Source organism: Camelus bactrianus, chromosome 13 (assembly GCF_048773025.1).
Source record: "Camelus bactrianus isolate YW-2024 breed Bactrian camel chromosome 13, ASM4877302v1, whole genome shotgun sequence".
Lineage (NCBI taxonomy): Eukaryota > Metazoa > Chordata > Mammalia > Artiodactyla > Camelidae > Camelus > Camelus bactrianus.
In genome coordinates, this window is record NC_133551.1 from 21,555,454 (window position 1) to 21,575,557 (window position 20,104).

At 44.7% G+C, this 20,104-nt stretch overlaps 1 protein-coding gene across 2 annotated transcripts in view; it reads right to left on the reverse strand.

Annotated features, from left to right (window-relative positions):
* The window catches only part of AK5 (adenylate kinase 5), a 213,982-nt gene continuing 193,878 nt past the window's right edge, over nt 1-20,104 (reverse strand). For both annotated transcript variants that reach the window (XM_010963381.3, XM_010963379.2), the window contains exons 13-14: nt 19,393-19,584; nt 1-1,662 (exon numbers count right to left, since the gene is read on the reverse strand). In XM_010963381.3, the coding sequence (XP_010961683.1) occupies nt 1,594-1,662; nt 19,393-19,584 (261 nt within the window). In that variant the 3' untranslated portion in view covers nt 1-1,593. The remainder of the gene's footprint in view (nt 1,663-19,392; nt 19,585-20,104) is intronic.

Sequence of the window (20,104 nt, forward strand, 5' to 3'; positions counted from 1 at the left end):
CTGTGTGAGTTGTAGGAACGTGCCCCTTTTTGTTAATAGCATAATTGTAACCAAAGAAATTTAATTTCTCCTTTAGCACACACTGACGTTGCTGTTTCAGAATGATTGCTAGAGTAAAAGGAAATAAGAAAATTACCATGTATCATGAACACACTGAGAGTTCTCTCTGTAATAGCTCAAAACTGATCTATGGCCAAAATCAAAACCATATGAACTTACCATAAATCTCAACTATTACTGTGTTTGCTTCTAATTCTGTTTGGAATAAGGCTTCAAATGCTTTCCAGAATGATGTGAGTTACGAATAAATAGAAAAAGAGTTATCCTGTGTTCCATTTATTTTATTTGTACATATCCATTTCAAGAGAAAAAAAAAAAAGAACTTTGAAAATACAGTTCTGTCCCAGAAATGGAGCCTTATCTGCACAACCATTAAAGGAAAAAAAAAATCATGCAAACTGAAACCAAGGTCTTTTGTAGTGACTGGATGTGACTGACGATGCAGTTATCCCAGTAGAATATCTATCTGATTTGGCAACTGACAGCACAAAAGAGAACCCAAACTTCACTGGTTTGATTCAAGGAAACACAATTTTACATATGGTTATGATAAGGTTTGCAAAACCCTGCAAAAGCCTGTATGGAACAAATAACGCACTGCAATCTGTTAAACACCATGTACTGCCATGCCACCGTCAGTTTTATTACTGTATCTCTTACTTGTTTGGCAACAGAAATAAGTGATCAAACCAAAACCATAAGTTGACATCAGTCCAGTGAATGCAGTAGCAAGTCACTTCATACTTTTAAATTATGTTTGGTCATTGGTATTAATGCATAATTCCCAAAATACACCACCACGTATAGAAGAGGCTCGACAATTTATCCGATTTGTTCTCTTAGCCAGTGTGACAATATTCCAAGTAGCCGGTTTCATAGAAATGGATAGAGAAATGTTATTGGTGACTAGTCTGGATTTTGCTATCTTGCAAAAGCTACAATTTCACATTTAAAAAATTTGTCACATTTTCAGATTTAATCAGATTTCTCATCAGCAAGTGGTTGTGTCTTTGTCAACCCAGTCACTCTGGCTCGGAGCTGGATGAGACTTGAGACAAACAGCTCTCCGAGGAAGACGCCGAGGCCTGCCCCCCTTCTTAAGGGCCTTCGTCACCTAACGGCACACAGAGCTTGGGGAGAGGAGGGAAGGTGTGCTGGGGCGCTAAGGAGGCTAACTCCCTATTTGATGAAAGTAGAACCAAATGATCACTCTAGCGAGTCCTGAAGGCACAGCTGACAGACGGGCACTGCACTGCTGTTCACATCCTAATGCAGCTCTGAGGTGACGGGAAGGTGTGCGTGCTGTGAGTGCAGACAGCAGTCTGACTTACAAAGACAAGGTCGGGTAATACCAAATACACCATGCATGGTTTCCAGACACCTCTCAGGTCAAGCTGGGAAGCAAACGGCAATGTCAGGATTTGGAGGGTGGCGGGGCAGGACACAAAAGATTTAAGTTGTAACACTGTTAAGAGATGAACCTTTAAATATTCTTCTGTCTTCATTCTCCTTAACACACATGCATTTTTGCCTTCAGAAAATGGAGTCAATAGCTGTGCAGAGTTGAAGAAAAACTTCCTCTGGTGTCCCCTCAGCATTGATCTATGTTTAAAAGGAAAAAAAAAAAAAAAAAAGAAAATTAGTCTTAAGAAATGTTTGTAAATAAGACCACTTTTAATAATAAAGATCACCTGTTTATAACTTGCTGTAAAAATTTTAAAACACAGCACACCAAAACCACAGAGAAAAGACTAGTTTAAGAACTAGGTGCCTAATTAAAACAAGAGATACCACTACACACCTGTTAGAATGGCCAAAATGTAAAGCACATCATCAAATGCTGGTGGGGGTATGGAGCAACAGGGGCCCTCATTCTTTGCTGATGGGGATGCAGAAAGGGACCACCACTTTGGAAGACAGTTTAGCAGTTTCTTACATGTTAGCATAGGATCCAGCAATTTGTGCTGGATTAATATGTACCCAAAGGAGTAGAAAACTTCTGTCCACACAAAACCTGTGTATAGGAGCTTCATTTATGATTGTTAAAACTTGGAAGCAACCAGGATGTCCTTTATTAAGTGAGTGGATAAATTGCAGTACATCCAGACAGTGGGATATTACTTAGTGCTCAAAAACAATGAGCTATCAGGCTATGCACAGACATGCAGGAGACTTAAATGCATGTCACTAAGTGAAAGGAGCCAGTCTCAAAAGGCTACCTACCACATGACCATGGGGAAATGGGAGAACTATGGAGACAGTGAAAACGATCAGGAGTTGGAGGGAGAGAAGAATGGACGGGGGAACACAGGACTTTTATGGTAGGAGACTATCCTGTGTGATGCTATAGTGGTGGATACATGTCATTGTACATTTTTCAAAACCCAAAGAATGCAACACCAAGAATGAACCCTACTGTGAACTATGGACTTTGGGTGGTAATGTGTCGATGGCAGCAGACGTGCTAGTGTGGGATGTTGATAGTGGGGAGAGTTGCACGTGTCTGGGGACAGGGGTAGATGAGAACTCTCAATTTTGCTGCGAGCCTAAAACTACTCTTAGGAAAAAAAAAAGATTTAAAACAACAACCACAACAAAAACTAGATGCCTTATTGAGGTAACTAAAGTATTGTTACAGGTCACAGGAAGGCTGAGTTAAAGTGAGACTTTTGAGTGTTCTGGAGCGTTTGGAGCAGGGTGGGCAGAGGGCAGAGGCTCGGGGTTGAGGGTCGGCTGTGGAGGAGAAAGCTGCAGCTGGGACCTCGGCTTGCAGGGGCCCCGAGCTCAGGGCAGGGTCCTCCTGCGCTGGCTGACACACCAGCACAAGGAGCCAACGACAGAGGCGGCAGGAGGAAGCCGATTTCCTGGGCAAGAAGGCACCACTACCCTTTCCTCTCAAAATCTCCTAATGTCGTGCCAGCCACTGAGCTATGTCCCACCACACACGTAACATCAGAGAAAGCAGAGGCCTGTTGGTCCAAGTGAGACTCACGCAAGGAGTGGTGGTGAGCTTGCAAAAATGCAGCTTTTTCAGACCCCATCTCCAGAGGTTCACATTTGGCAAGTTTGGGCTGGGCCTTCCAATCTGCATATTTGACAAGTTCTACAGATGATTTTGCTGTGGGTCATCTCGGACCACACTTTGAGAAACACTAGGTGATTTCTTCAGCTCCTGTCTAGCTTCTTCTTTGTGCAAACTAGTTTCAATTTCACAACCCTTGGGATTCCAGAGGTAAAATGAACCCTCAGAAAGAAAAAAAAAAAGTGCATATTTAAATGTCCTGGAAAATAGATACAAGAATGTTGGCCATAATCCCATACTGGAAAAATTTGCAAATGTCTATCAACAGGAGGTGGATTATATATATGACTATGTCCTAGTCAGATAATGGAATAGTATAGTAATAAAAAAAACCCACAGCTACATCCAACAGCATGGATTAATCCCACAAAGCTGAAAGAGAGAAGCAAGTTGCAAAAGAATATGCATATGATATGATTCAATTTATGTGAAGTTTAAAAACGAGCAAAGCTTAATTACATTGGTTAGAGATCCATACATAGGTGGTAAAACCACAGAGAACCAAGGAAATGATTATCATAAAAATCAGGATGGTGGTTACTTCTTGGGGAGAAGAAGGGAGATGTGACTGGGAGAGACACGGTGGGGAGCATCTAGGAATCCCAGCTGTTTTCTTGACCTGCGTGGTGATGACACGGTGTTCATTTTATAATTCTTCAAACGGTATTACTTTCACGCATTCATGTATGTAAGATGTATCTCACACGGAAAAAATAAATTAAAACCTAAAAACATTTCTTAAGCTTCTCCCCTTCTTCCCCCCATACTTGATCCTTACAGGAGGGTCAAAGAGCAACCTGCAGTCAGCTCGTCTCCCCAGCTGGTGGCGCTCTGTCTGGAGGGCAGGGAGTTTGCCGTGTTTACTCCCTCACAGCACATTGCTTGGCGCTTCACCTCTTCTTACTTTCCCTTTCAACCATCCAGCATCTCCTGGGTACCAACCATGTACTATGTGCCGGGGAAACCACGCTGAACTAGACCCAACAGTCCTGCTCTCAAGAAGTTCACAGCTCAAGGGCAGAGACAAATAATGAGAATTTACACTGTTGTGAGGCAAGCAGAGGAGCCATGGGTAAAAGGGGCACCTTACACAATCTCAGAAGAGCAGGAAGTTTCCTGAGGAAAGACATTATCATCATCATCATTTAAAATAATACACTTTACCACTAATGAGGCATGACTGCCATTCACTCATTCATTTTTTTTTCCACTTCCACCCTTGCTTCACTCTGCCCTTGCTAGACGTCCCTGCCTTCCCCCCGTCCCTCCAGCCTGCTCTCAATCCCCTCCATCGCTCCATCCCTGCTTTGCTCGCTCCCTCACTCCATCCGTCACTGCCTCCCTCCCTCACTCCCTCCTTCTCATTTCTGCTCCTCTCTCACTCCTCACTTGCTCCCTTATTCCCACCCCTGTGCATCCTCCCGTCCTCCCCAGCGAAAGTGCTTATAAGCAAACAGGTATTTCTAACAATGATCTTAGGGCACAGGTATTGTTGTCCCCATTTTGCAGATGATGAAACTGAGGCCCTGAAAGATGAATTAAATTTCCCAGTCATACAGCTAAGCAAGTGGCAGAGACTTGGTTCAAACTCAGGTCTCTGACTCCAAAGTCCTTGCACTTGTCGACTACATTATGCTACATGCACCAGTTCAAAATGTCTGGATGGCTGAACTGAGTGGAAGTTGCAAGGAGTGAAGCTGGACTAGCAAGCAGAGGTTGACAATAAAGAGGCTTATATCCTCTATTGCCTAAGAATAACGGGGAGCTGGGTAAGGGTTCTAAGGAATCGGTTGATACGATCAAACGCAGGTACGTTAAAAAATCTTTGATAAAGAGTTGTTTAATTGAACAGAAAGTGTGACGTGGAAGCAAAGAGCACCGTGTCAGGAGAGATGACACCTGGTGCTGTCCCTGGTGAGCTTCCGGACCTGGGCCGGCCCCTCGCGCTCCTGGGGCCTCAGCTTCCCCCTCTACTACATGAAAGCCTGAACTAGGACCTGATACCCCCCAGCTCTGGTTCCAGCTCTGACAAAGTGTTTCCAAATCTGAGTCTGAATCTTGGTGGGGATGAGGCTCCGACCAGGAGGCATCAGGTTTGTCCAGTTTAGTTTGGTGTTGCCAGTAAGGCTGGACCTGGAGGAATGGACCTGTACTTGAAAATCATAAAGAAGAATGTGAGCTTCCCCAGGGAAGAGAACAGAGATCTGAAAGCATCTGGATGTTCTCAGGGAGCAGTGGGTCATTCCTTGAGGATCTCACACAAACAGCTCGGCTGGGGGAAGGAGAAGGAGAGGAGGCTGGAAGAATGGGTTGGGATGAACTTGTGTCTCCATAGATCTGCCTATTCTGGACATTTTCTATAAATGGAATAGTAATATGCAGTCTTTTGTGACTGGTTGCTTTCACTTAACATTTTCAAGGTTCTTCCACGCTGTAGCATGCGTCAGCCCTTCGTTCTCTGTCCTCTGCCACTGCCCTGCTGAGCGGTCACCTGACCTGGTCTTTTCAAGCCCTGGGAGGAGGGAGGAGAGGAAGCAGCTGTGAACTCTCCCCACACACTTTCAGCTTCCCTCCCCTATAGCAAGGGCCCTGAGAAGACGTAAATCCACAAGCACTAGGCTTATAATGTGCATTATCTGTGTCCATATCAGTGGGAGATGCATCAGGTCTCTTGTCCCCAGGAAGCTCCCTGAGCACAAAGACTCAGTACAACAACCCTTTGGTACATCTTGCAAGTTCTCCGTCCTAGTGTCCAATGCTCTGTCCTTGGCACGGACACTTCCCAGAGTTCACTCCAGATCTTCCCCAGAGGAGAAAGCTAATTAGACTTGACCCCAAGTCATTTCTACTTCATTTGCATGTAAGTGTTCTCATTATAATACAATTGCCTGATCGGTGGAAGCCTGTAGTGGGACTTTCAGCTTAGCTACATCCTCTGCTTCCCTTGAACAAACCCCACCTGGTTCCGGGACTTCTCTTGTCCTCATAAGGTGGTCCACGTCTTGCAGTCTCCCTCTTTATTTCTCTGTTCTCCACAATGTCTTAACTGACTTCTCTAGTTACTTGCATTTAACTGACTTAACATGTCCTATTTCTACTAACCAGCCCTGAAACATTTCCCTCCTCCAGCCCATTCTTCTCTAACCAATACTACCCAACAGTCTTCAACCTCATGCACTTTTCTAAGTTTGTCATTCTTCCAAAAGAAAGCCATGTTACTTCCCACATCCTTATCTCCTGTCTAACAGTCATCATTTCTCTTTTAACGGATACATCATTAGTACAAAAAGTTATTTTAAAAGAACACTGATTGTTACATCCTCTCTCTTTTTCTCCATTTTCCTGTTGATTGATAACCTGTTTCTTCAATGTAACACCAGCAACGGATTCACACTATTTGGGTTGACCATTATCCAGAATTTCTTTTAGACTCTGATGAAGACATATTTGCTCATTACAATGTCCTATCTTTCCACTGCTCCTTTTGCCCTTTCATCAGCACAATGAACTAAAGGCTCCTTCAACACCTTCAGTGGGTTGCAACTCAACAGTGATGTTCAGCTTCTCACTCCTTGGCCAGATACGACCCATCATAAGCCCCAAATAGCTGCATGTCTAGAGGGCTGCCACGCTCCGTGAGGACAAGGCCATTACTCAGCATTGGCACCCTCAGAGCTCGGCTCTAGACAGGCAGGCAAAGACAAGAGAAGGCAACAGGAAGAAAGCATCTTCATTCTCCCACCCCCTCTTCCCTTCCTCACAGAAACGGGCTGTTGTGGGGCAGAAATAGGTTCTTGGAGCCCATTTTCCGACCCACAATCTGAACTTTGTACAACGATATGGGATCCTCTCTTGGAAAAGCAGAAACCAGGGCGGATTAGCACAAACACCTGCAGGCGACAGCGGATTTTCCATGACGGCTGGGACTGGGCGGTGGGAGGCTTTTCAGTGGGGCTGTGTCACTCAGGCCAAGGCTGACGTCGGGGGGAGCCGGGAGCCGGGCTGCAGGAGTGAGTCATGCCCCGGAGCGTCAGCTGGACCGCGTCCCGCTTCTATTTCCATCCCAAACCTCCCTCTTCAGTTTGCTTCGTGGCTTCAATCCAGGGCTTTATTTATTCAATTAAATAGAAGAAAGCTTCTCACTGCCACCCAGAGTCACGTGCTGTGGTGTGCGCTTTGCGGAGTCCAAGGACGTGAGGAGATTTAGAGACAAAATCAAAGAATCAGTCTTTTTAGATGGAAAAAGCAGCCTTGGGAAATCTATGACGCTCATCTGGGACCCTCATTAGGCCCAAGAACCAAAATTCTGAGAATAAAATTCTAAAGGCAGTGGGGCAACTTTTTCCTATAGAAGCTCTGTGTGTGTGTGTGTGTGTGTGTGTGCGCGCGCGCGTGTGCGTGCATGTGTGTGTGTCCTCCCGCCTGCTCTCCAAACTTCCCCTTCAGTTCTCCAGAGGTTACCTGGACATTTCCCGAATCTCATCTAATTTCCACATGGAGACTATTTTAAGAGAACAAAAAGTGCCTTTTATATTTTCATCTGTAACTGTGTAACTCAAAGGAAATGGGGAAGAACCAACTTCCTAAGTGCTTTCCATGCTGCAGGAACTATTCTCAGTGCTCACAACTTCAGCAAATTTGAACCAGCTCACAAAGTGCTAGTGTTTAGTCCTCAGTGAACAGATAAGAATCTTGTGCAGTTAGCACCCTGTTTCATGTGAAGAGGACTTCCTCAGCAATTGTGCAAACTTGAAAACAAGGTGTCCACCCACAGACGGTAAGTTTTCATTCCATAATCAATGCTGATAATGTTAATTTACAGGAACCCTCTTTCCCCATGAAGAGTAAAAGTAGGATCCAGGATGGTCTCCTCCCAAAAGGATCTCCAATTCTGAATCAGCAGAGTCAGAATGCAGAGCCTTTAATGTATTTAATTTAATAGAACACCAGGTAAGCGGATTTGCTTCTGACTTGGAGAACTTACCCAATTTAGTCTGAGATCTGATACAAAATCCTGCAGTAAGTGATATCCTGATCAATGTACAAAAGATTTTTAAATAAAAAACTGAAGTCAAGCAAACAGGAAATATGATTAAATTTCTGAGTTATCACTTGACTTTTTGAAGGAGAAGTAGAGCAGAGGTAATATTCCTGCCTGGCCGTCAGCGGAACACATCGCTAAATTAGGAAAGTGGTCCCACCGCCTTGGGAGCTGCGTGTTTTGTCTACGCTTTCTTTTTAGTTTTATTAAATTGTAAACCATAAAGCAGTTGGCTAGTTCAAACACTGCCCAGATAGAGTGTTCCTCCTGAATTTTCCCACACTGTTAAAAACATTTTTGAGTTTGTTTTTCACGTGTTGGCGCCACGGAGCTTCTGGGACAAACCCAAGCTGCCGCTGAGTGGTGTGTGATTGTGGTGTGGGCCACCTTCTTCCTCTTCTAATCCTGTCCTCTGGGAAACCAGGTGGAGCCCCACACCACAGGGATCCTTTGCGGCCGGAGGAGAGCGCGGTGCTCAGACACGGCCAAGCCCTTCATGTGCAGCCCCTGAGCACCGTCTGCGACAATCATAAGATGCGCTTGGATTCCAAAGTCAGGGTCATGAAACAGGCTGCCCCTGGGGAGACGGCCGTTTTACCGGTCCGGTCAGGCCACATATTCCTCCTCACTCTCAAGGTCTTAGAAAGAAGGAGGACTATGTATACCTTTGCTTTAATGAGCTTGAAGGACAAGCGTCAGCAAAAATATAAGGATGATTTATAATACGCACATTAATGGCTGCCTTATATAGAGGACTTCCCAAAATACCAACAGTTTGTCCATTTAAAATGTTACACGGTACCCTTTCCTTCTTTCTCCTCCTCCCAATTCTGTCTGAAGTTTAAATTTGACTAACAGATCTTTTCATAGACATGCGAAAAAAAAACATCCTTCCTGAAAGCGATCTTTTGGCTGCTCTGCCTTCTGCGATGGACCACATTCTGTCTGGACTGTGTGTTCCTCTAAATAAACTTGCTTTCACTTAAAAAAAAAGAAAAAACCTTTCTAAAACAGATCTGATCGGTCATTTCTCTACTTGAAATTGCTCAGCAGTTCTCTTCATTACTTGCAGTATTTAGTTCAAACTTTTCTCGAATAGTCTAGAACTACCCAAGATACAGGAACCCCCAGCCACAAGTGGTCTCCGAACATGTGAAATGTGGCTAGCACAGCTGAGGAACTGGGTTTTTAATACTGTGTAATTAAAATTAGTCTAACTTTTAAAACTAATATTGACTCAGTTGTTGGAAAATCAAAAAATGTATTTGAACAACTTGGAGATGTGAAATCTACCTTTTTAGCTATAAATTTTATGAAATACAAATACAATTCTAGTACTTCTGATGAAAATTTAACATTTAAATTGAGAAATGCTTAAGTACCAGATTTTGAAGGCATAGATTAAAAAAAAGGAATGTAAAGCTATCTCATTAATAATTTTTATATTGATTACATAAAATGATAATACTTAGGCTATATTAGATTAAATAAAATATATTGTTAAATGAATTTCATTTGTTTCTTTTTACATTTTTTTTTTGGTTAATGCAAATACTAGGATATTTTTAAATTACCTACATGGCCCAGATTATATTTCTATTGGACAGTGCTGGTCTAGAAAATCAATTGCATGAGGGAAGAATAAAATCTCCCCAGGAATAAAGACTCCACCTTGCTTTTCAGTCTAGTCTGCCATGACTGTTTTATTTTTATGTTTTTAGTTTTTCTCCTCTTTTTTCTTTTTAATTGAAGTATAGTCAGTTACAATGTGTCAATTTCTGGTGTAGAGCTAAATGTTTCAGTTATACATATACATACATATTTCATTTTCATATTCTTCTTCATTATAGGTTACTTCAAGATATTGAATATAGTTCCCTGTGCTATACGGAAGAAATTTGCTGTTTATCTATTTTATAGATAGTAGTTAGTGTCTGCAAATCTTGAACTCCCCATTTATCCCTTCATGCCCCCACTTTAACTCACCTGTTTGCACTATGTCCTGTGCTAGCACTCCTGGGGTCTTTCTTGTGTCAGAGCCTTGGTGCCCTCCTCTCTGTCTGGCATGAACTTCTGCTCATCCTTTAGGACCCAGCTCAAAGGTCTTCTTCTCTCTGAAGCCTTTATGCACCTCTCCAGGCCCAAGCTCTGTGCTCCCCAAGACCTAGAACATTCTGTGAATCCTATTACTACATTAAGAACCTTGCTGTGGGTGCAGAGTTTCACGTGTCTCTTTTCCCCTTTGAATTCCCAGCATTAAGCACCCAGCATGAGGACATTGGAGACACCCCATAAATGTCGGCAGAATATGTCAAGGACCTTAGATGGAACAGTGCCACTTCTCTGCTGGTAGAATCCTTGGCCGTGGCTCCTGGAGAAGTTCTGAGTTAAAGTGGAGCCCAGTGAAGGGACTGCCCTGAGGCAGGGGGGAGGCAAAGGTAAGCCCCGCCCTGCGATGAAAGCCCCCACCGAGGAAGACAATCAAGATCGTGTACAGACGAGAACAAAGGTCTGGCGTTCTCTCCTGCCTGCTGTTCTGGGAGGACTCAACCACACAGGGAGCACAACTCTTTTCAACAGGACCACGGGGGTGCAAAGAACACTGCACGGAATCAAAAGCTCTCTGTGGGAATCTAGTGAAGTCCTGACTATGGAAGTGCGGGGTGGAGGGGAGACTTTCAAGCAGAGTCGTGACAAACGAGTCTCTTCAGTCTCTTGGAGACAGATGGAAGGTTATGCCTTGTCTGTCAAGTGAGAGGACAGACCATCAGGGCCCCCAGGTCACGCTCTCCTTCGTGCATCATTCTTTCTGCTGGGCCAGGGGGTGGGAGGGAGGGTTGTCTCCAGATCCAGGTTGCTAGGAGCACTCAACCGGGGGGGGGGGGGGTCCAGATTGAATTCGGGGAAGCTTCAGACTCAGAACTGAGAAGTAAACTCAACTGAGATGGGCCCTGATCAAAGAGGGCAAACATCCAGGAACTAGGAAATCCCAAAGCTTTTCTAGATTTCAAAGAACTCTTCTCAGGGCAACATGGAGGCAAAGAAAAGTGGAAATGAATGGGGGAAAAAAAACCCTCTGCTTAGGACCTGAATAGACATTTCTCCAAAGACATACAGATGGCCAACAGACACACGAAAAGATACTCAATGTCAATAATCAGGGAAATGTAAATCAAAACCACAATGACATGTCACCTCACACCTGTCAGAGTGGCTATCATCAAAAAGACAAAAAAGAGTAAGTGTTGGTGAGGATGTGGAGCAAAGGGAACCCTTATGCACTGTTGGTGAGAATGTAAATTGGTGTAGCCACTATGAAGAACAGTATAGAGGTTTCTCAAAAAATTAAAAATAAAACTATTGTGTGATCCAGCAATCCTACTTCTGGGTATTTACTCAAAGAAAACAAAAACACTGATTTGAAAACATATACACCATCATTCACAATAGCCAAGATATAGAAGCAACCTAAGTGTCCTTTAACAGATGAATGGATAGAGAAGATACGACTTACATACACAATGGAATATTACCCAGCCATAAAAAAGAATGAAATTTTGCCATCTTGCAACAACATAGATGGACCTAGAGAGTATTATGCTAAGTGAAATAAATCAGAGAAAGACAAATGCTACATGATCTCATGTATATGTAGAATCTAAAAAACAAAAGAAACAGGCAAAACAAAATGAAAACAGACTCAGACACAGAGAACAAGTGAGTGGTTGCCAGAGGAGAGGAGGAGGGTGGCTGGGCCAAATTGGTGAAGGGAATTAAGAGGTACATGCTTCCAGTTACAAAATAAATAAGTCTTGGGGGGAAAAAGTCATGGGGATGTGATATACAGCCTAAGAAATACAGTCAACAATACTGTCATCACTTGGTAAGGGGACAGATGGTTACTAGATTTGCTGTGGTGATCATTTTGTAATATATTTGAATTTCGAATCACTATGTTGTGCACCTGAATTTAACATTATACTGTAGGTCAACTGCACTTCAATTAAAAAAAAAGCTTAATATAGCTCAGCAACCTCATACAAGAAATGAAAGTCTAAGTAAGTGTGTTTGTTCAATGCATAGTTATTTGTAGTCACTCAGCTAAATCAGAAACAAACTGGTTGAATAAATTAGAGAATATCCGTATTATGGAGTTTCAGGTAACTTAAAAGAAAACGTGTTTGCAATATGCGTTGGCTTTCAGATGTTTCAGAGAACTGTGTGCAGGATGGTAGTAGTATTTCTCATGATATCAGAACTCTGCACCATAGAGGGTGTGTGTTTATACAGAGCAGATAGACTGATGTCAGAAAGAAGAGAGGGGAGGGCGAATTTACTTCTTGTTGGTAGATACAACAAGTAAAGAAGTAACACAGCGTGACAAACACAAAGATGGAGCGAGGCACAGGGCTTGTAAGAGCACGCGGGAGGAACGATGAGTGTCTGCTGCTGCTAGCTTAAACAGATGCAGCATGCGAGAACTCGAGGTTGCTAGAGATAAGAGCAGAGAGTCATGAAATGAGAGCAGGATTAGCCTGGAACAGCAACAGCACGAGATGAAAAGAATGAGCTCACGTAAACGACAAACACCCATGAGACTCAAAAGCAATCTTGGAGCTGAAAGCAGGAACCACAGCCTGGAAAACTGAGCTGGATGATGTGGAAGACAAATCTGGGATTTTTTTTTTTTTTTTTTTTCCTAGAAAGCAGACAGCAAAAATGGAAACAATGGAGTGGCTTATAGAGACAGTGTTCTCCAGGACAGAAGTCACTTGTTGCTACTGAGCACTTGAAACGTGGCTCCTCTGAATTCAGATGTGTTGTGTAGATGAAGTACACACCAGATTTCAAAGCCCTGATAAAATCAGAGTCTTGTTTCTTTTTACTTGTTAAAGTGTGGCTACTGGAAAATGTAAAATTACATACGTGGCTCACATTAAATTTCTACTGAATGGCACTGGTATAGAAGGGAGAACAGAAACCCAAGAATTGTGCGTTCTTGAGAAAAACAAGGCACAGTGGGACATAAAAAATAAAGAAAACGTTTCTTGAGTTTAAAAAAGTTGTCTGTGCCACTGAAAATCAGGGAAGAGCAGACCCATTTCCAGACACAAGTTTTAAATTATGTGGGAAAACATTTAAAAAAGTTTTCTTTAAAAACAGCAGCTGAGAAAACTTTACTTTCAAATTTTTTGCCTTTCCTCCACAACACGAAATGCCCCAAAACAGTGGAGCAATGTTTACTGACTGGATAAAGAAGTATTAAGACCTAAATTTTACATCCAGGGAAACTGTCATTTGTGTAGAGAGCCATCACAGTGACACTCTCAGATATTCACAGAGAGACTGAACTGAAAGTTAGTTTAAGGGTTACTTTAGCCAACAGAAAGAAGAATCAAAATGAGAGGTTCAAGGAGGGAGGGTCTAGCTCAGTGGCAGAGCACATGCTTAGCCGGCACGAGGTCCTGGGTTCCATTGCCAGTACCTCCATTTAATAAATAAATAAGCCTAATTACCCTTCCCCCAACCACAAGGTAATGATAAGAAAAAAGAGTTCAAGCACAGAGAATTCAAGATATAGAAGTAATTTTGGGTTTTCCTTTCCTTGTGTTAGATTCCTATCTTAGGAATCCGGTTGATTACAGGGTATCCACTGGATTTTGCACCAGGGGTAAAACTTGACCTGCCGGTGCCTTCTGCTTCCATGTCTTTCACGGTGGTACCAGCAACTGCGTTTCTCATCCTTTGTCCCCCAGTTCACAGGAAGCCTCCTGCCAGGTTGGACGAGTACCCAGAACAATGACAGGTTCTGCTGTGTTTCAGGACTTGCTACAAATCGCAAGACTGTCTGTGAAGGCGGGGCACTGCGGCAGCAGAACTGCTGACGATTAACCTGTCTTCCGCTTTACAGGAGCCGAGGTGCCAAGGAAGTGGAGTTTCTGCATCCGTTAAGTGCATGTTTAATGAGTCACTGGCCTCTCTTTATTTTTTAAATTGATGAACACTAATAAATAACGCAGGGACCGGTATCATCTGTTATCAGGACCATTTCCTCTATGGCCCGTGGTGTTTCTGGGCTCTTTATGCCATGAGCAAACACACATTAAAAAATGAAGAAAAACAAATGTAAGAAAATACATCAAAATGGTCATTGGTGGTTATCTTTGGCTGGAAGAATTCTGAGGATTTTCACTTTATACGCTCACATTTTCTGGTTAGTTTCTTTTTTAAGAAGTGGCTGTTACTTTTATCCTTAACAAAAGGAGAGGTTTTAAACATCAGTTTATACAATTCTGTATATGCCACGTGGGGAAGTTATTTCTGGGGTTTGTCCCAGGTTCACAGGAGCTTGTTCCCCACCCAGGCTCCAGGGAGGAGTCCTGGGCCACCAGGCAACCACGTTTATTATCACTCAAGTCTTCATCCAAACGCTACTTCCACAGAGAGCTTCCAAAACCCACCTAAAACACCTACCCTCAACAACTCACTGTGTTTTGTTTTATTCATAGAGCTCATCCTGTTAGCAGTTATGTCATTGTCTTGCCTACAGCTCTTCTCTTTCCAGTGAGGGACTTTGTCTTGTTTCCTGCTGTGTCTCCAGCACCGAGAATCTGACCCGAGGTTTGCACTCAATAAAACAGCCACAGAACAAACAGAAAAGCCCCACGGGACCCCGCCTGCCTGGCCACAGCTAAAGGGACCAGGGCCCTGAGCAAAGCAAGGCCAATCGGAACACTTCTCTCTGGAATTTGAAACTGTTGTGGTAACGTGAATGTGAAAGCTGCAGGGTGGTCACATTCCAGCTTCTGGGCCAGAGCAAGAAAAATCAGCATGAGGGAGAGAAGAGGGGAGACAGGTGTGAGGCGCAGTGGGGAGCCTGGGCCCACAGGCCTGCTGGGCCTGCTGTGCTCAGCCTCGGCCCCCACGCCCTTATCATCAAGTGCCGTGTTTCAGCTCAGGCCAGCTGGAGTCGGTGCCTGTCGCCTACAACCTCAGGAATATACCTGTGGTCACAGTCATCCTTTAAAAACTCACAGCAGAAAGATTTGGAGAAAATACTCCAGAATGGTTGCCTCCGAGTGGTGGGACCACCTAGTTTTCTATATTTTCTAAAATGACTATTTGTTACTCTTATGATTACAAAAATACACACACACACATATCTTTAATTTTTTCCTGGAGAAGCATAGAGTGACGGACCTGGAGGATTGCAGGCGACGCCACTCTGTCCATCCATTTCATCCAGCTGCGAGGCTGAGCAGTGAGGTGACTCACCGAGTTCCCCAGGCTCACTCACACTTTCTTACACCCAGGCCAGGATTCCCCCAACCAGGGGGTCTCTGGACAGTTACTATGTTTTCACCTCAAAACACTGCATTTCAGTTATGTTTTCAATAATAAATTCTCTCACTCAAGGTGAAACAAGCTTTCTTTCTGGATTACCTCTAGTGAGTTGGGCGAGACTGTCTGTGCTGCTGAGCTGAGGAAGTTTCTGGGGCAGCGTCCAGGCTGGGTGGGAAGTCCCAGGGCTGACTAACAGGTCTGCCCCGAGTGCATGGGGAGGGAGGGAGTGAGGAGGACAAAATTTCTGTCAGTTCTTTCTTAGATGCAGAGCAAAGCTGGCTTTATGAGGGGAGAAAACGGAAGGTCAGGAGACCCATTTGGATCACACACGCTACTACCCCTTGGTTTATGTTACAAGAAGTTCTAATTTAAAAAAAAAAATTGAAGAATAGCTGATTTACAATCTTGTGTTGTGAAGGGAAAGCCAGGCTGGTCTAACAAGATAATGCACAGGTCTAGGAATGTGAAGGACAGGCCGGGCTGGGCTAACAAGATAACTCACAACTCTAAGTGCTGGAATACTGATCTGAGTTCTGCTGGACTAACTTGTAAATCTAGGTTAATTAGTGTTGGTTTGCTGTTCATGTTTTTTTGCTAGCCAACTGGATTTTCAAAGACACATATCTGGCTTTGGAATGTTGGTTTGCTGCCTCCCCGCCTCCACTTTTGTGATGATGCTGCTGCTAAAGCTGTTCCATGCCTATTGGCCGAATCCCCCAAGCTTGTACTTTACCCTATAAAACCTCATATGCACATCTTGAAGGTGCTCAGAGCTTCGGAGCAGAAGCCCCTCTGAGCCCGCCGGCGTAATACATCTGAGCACTCCAACCCTCCGAGTGGTGCTTGTTTCTTGGCTGGCCTGTCGTTTCCGTAACAGTGTTAGTTTCAGGTGTACAGCAAAGTGATTCAGTTATATATATACATACATATATTCTTTTTCAGATTCTTTTCCATTACAGGTTATTATAAGATATTGAATATAGTTCCCTGTGCTATAGGGTAGGTCCTTGTGATTTCCTTGTTTTATATATAGTAGTTTGTATATGCTAATCCCAAACTCCTAGTTTACCCTTCCCCGCTCCTTCCTCTTTGGTAACTGTGAGTTTGCTTTCTATGTCTGTGAGTCTACTTCTGGTTTAACTTCATTTGTATCTTGCTTTTTTTTTTTTTTTTTTAAGATTCCACATGTAAGTGATAACATATGAGATCTGTCTTTCTCAAGAAGTTCTAACTCATTGCACAATGATGATGTAACAGATATATAAGCGACAAAGTAGTGGCTACATAAATCCTGGTTTGCCTGTTTATTACTTTTGTTTGAAATTTCACTGCTCTTTTCTGGCTAGTTGGTGGCCAAAAGCATGACTGCCATTAGTCAGGAAGGGTGTCAGCTATGGTTTCAGCATAAGCATAGCTGGGCAACACGGAGGCCAAAGGGAGGAGCTTGTGGAGGGCGGTCTATTTCTGGGCTGGACCACAGCGAGGCCTATTCCTAAAAAAAAAAAAACCTCGCTGAACTACTAATTTGTCTGACTTGCATCTTGAAGGGCATTCACCACTCCACCTAGTTTAAGAAAACTCCTGAAATGATTCAGGAGCACCCCCTGGAGAGCTGAGCAGCCCTGCCTTGGGCTCAATAACCAGCGAGAGAGGAAGGGATCCTAACACTCCAAAAAGCATCACAGGAACAAGACACAAGCCGCCACTTCAAATCAGGGGGTGATCAAGCTGATGCGAGGAGCCCAGACAGGAGCCCAGAGGCCAGAGAACACACAGGGACTGAGGCGCTCCGGTTCTCCACTGCCGGCCAGCTCCCCAGCTTCTCCTCCTGGCCCCTCTGTAGCCCGAGCTGCTGGCAAGTCACACTGGGCACCTGCAAACCATCCGCGCCTCCCTGGGCCCCAGGCCGGCGCTCAGCCCGCGCTGTCTCTGCACCAGGTCGGGGAGAAAGCCTGTTTGTTCATTCTCTGCAGACAGGTGGGTAGAGGACAGCCCCGGGAGGGGCCCGCAGGCCCTTGGGGAGTCCTGGGGCCTAGAGCCCACACCACCCTGGAGTTGGGGCTGCAGTGGTGTTAGGTATTTGCAAAGTGGAACGTAAATGTTACCTCACTACGAACCCAGCTGCCGGCACCCCCAAAATGCTGGGGGAGCTGAAGAGATGAGCCAAACGGGACAGGAAACTCCCTTTCCCACTGACTCAGGTATTTCTAAGGAGGATTCCAGAAATCAGCTTTCTCTGAGAACTCGCTTAGCCCTGTATCCGCAGGCCACCCATTTGTGAGTGTGTAGGATTTAGGTTGGAATAAAATGGGAGAGACATGAAAGAGATTTTTCTGCTTATGAAAGTGGTTAAACTCTAAATTCCTTAGGGATTTTCTCACCCCTGCAAATCTGGAAAGTGGAAGAAATTCTCTTCTCTCGGGATAATTTGCCTGTGGGTTCCAGTCTACACAAAGGGTGGAAATCACCAATCTTGGAAAGGCCTTTGCTACCTGAATTCTTAAGACCCTGCTCTTACGTAATGTACTATCGATTTGCTTGTTTTTACAGATCTAGGTCTTTGTTTTCCATGGCAACCCGAGGTGACATAAAGCTCAGCAAATAAAATTCATCTTGCACACCGAGTCCTAGTAAGTGGGCGGAGCTGCCTGGAGCGCTGTGCTAACGTCCCGAGGCCACAGTGTCTGCCGTGGGCACGGCTGGGGGGCTGACGGCTCTCATGTCACATGCGTGACGTCCCTGAGTTAAATCATGGGGCACCTTTCAGATTCTATACAGGGCTAGGTTCTTAGGAGTCTGGAAAATGGACATTTAACAGGCTTAGAAGAGAAGAATTCATTAGCAAGGGTTTTCCCCGAGGAGTCAGTCACATAGCTGCCTGAGAGACAAGTCCGTTATTGACTGACTGATGTCTCCTTTTAACTTCCTGTGAAAAGCAGACAGTAGATACCCACTCTAATCTGCTTTGGGTCCTCAGGATTTAGTTCTGGGAGTACTTCCCAGCCTCCCAGGGGTCTCCTGGCCTCACCTTCTTGGGATCCGTTCCTCACAAGGCTGACGGAGAGCTCCTTCTGAAGCCCTCGCCGTGTCTGTCCCCTCAGAGTCCCCCTCATCCTCAGGAATAGCTATTTGCTCCCACAACAGGTTCATCTTGATCTGGTCTCACAGGTTTGTCTCTCTCCCCTCCTAAGCCCGAGGCTTTAGCAGGCGAGAACCGCATCTCACAGTCTGCATCCAAGCCACTAGGGCAATGGACAGCCCATCGGAGGTACCTGATACACATTCATGAAATGAGCGAATGAATGGGGATTGCGTAGTCTCCCCAAATTCATAAAATTAATGGTGGTGACTCAGCATGGATTATCACTCATGAGCATTAAGCGGACACCACTCGTCTCCTCAATGTTTCACCGAAGCTGCCCCCCCGGCCCCATATGCTGCTTCTCCCAATAACACTAGTCATTGCAAGAAACTGAGGCAAAGCAGCCAAGTGCCAGTTATGAACCACGTAAAAATCTAGAAATGCAAAATTGTTGAATTTGACATGTATTTCGGCTCCACCAGTTCAGCTGTCTACAGGGCGGGACTTATGCCCACCCACCCCCTCACCCCTTTCTTGGAAAAAGGAGTTGTTTTCAGCAACTCTAATGGCATCTGTAAAAACCAGCTTTTCATGGTCCACGTGATGATGGATATTTAATTTTGATTGATACAAAAGTGATGAGAGGAAGGGACCCAAGTTTTGGCCCAAATTGTGCAGCTGCCTAATTCCAAGATCCCATAACTCCAAATTCTCCATTTTATTCTCTTTTCTTAAAAAAGAAGAGGGGGGCTGACTCATGTCAGGGGGAGTGGGGTGCCTCACCTTATGCAGCTGTGTTCTCGTCTCATAGTAGGCGACCACGGGGATGGAGGCTCGGTAGTAGGTTTCAAGGCGCTTGGCGATGGTGGTGGTGCTGTCGTCGGCGCGCGCACTTCCTCGGCTCTTCTGGAGAAGGCGGTTGGTCATGGTGTCTGCTGAGCAGTCCATGCAGATTACCAAGTGCGGGTCTCCAATCTGGGGGTTGGGGGAGCACAGCACGGTCAGAAAGTCCACTCTGCCAGGTTCTGGAAAGACCTGGGGGCCCTAGTTCTTTCCTGGGCTTCTGCTTCCTCTCAAGGTCCCAGGCCAACACTGCAGCAGAGTTGGGACTAGACTTCATGGCTCCTCATTTCCAGGTTATTATATAATTCCAGGGATTACACAGAATGCTACCCAGGGCAGTCACACTCTTTCCTCCACACTAAGGGGAGGGATGTGTGTGCGTATGTGTGCACGTACGTGTGTGGTGTTTCCTGCGGGAACCCTTTCCTGACCTACTAAGGCAAGTTAACCACGTTCTCCTTTGTTCCACCACTGGATGTGGCACCAGCCCCCAGTGGCATGGTGAGACTGTGCCCGCATTACCTGGGGCTCAGTGGAGCATAATGATTGGGCACACAGAGGTTGGAGTCAGGCTGCTTAAGGTCAAATCCTGGTGTGGTGACTTGTCTCCACGATGGTCTTCATCAATTCCTTACCCTGATGTAATTTAAGC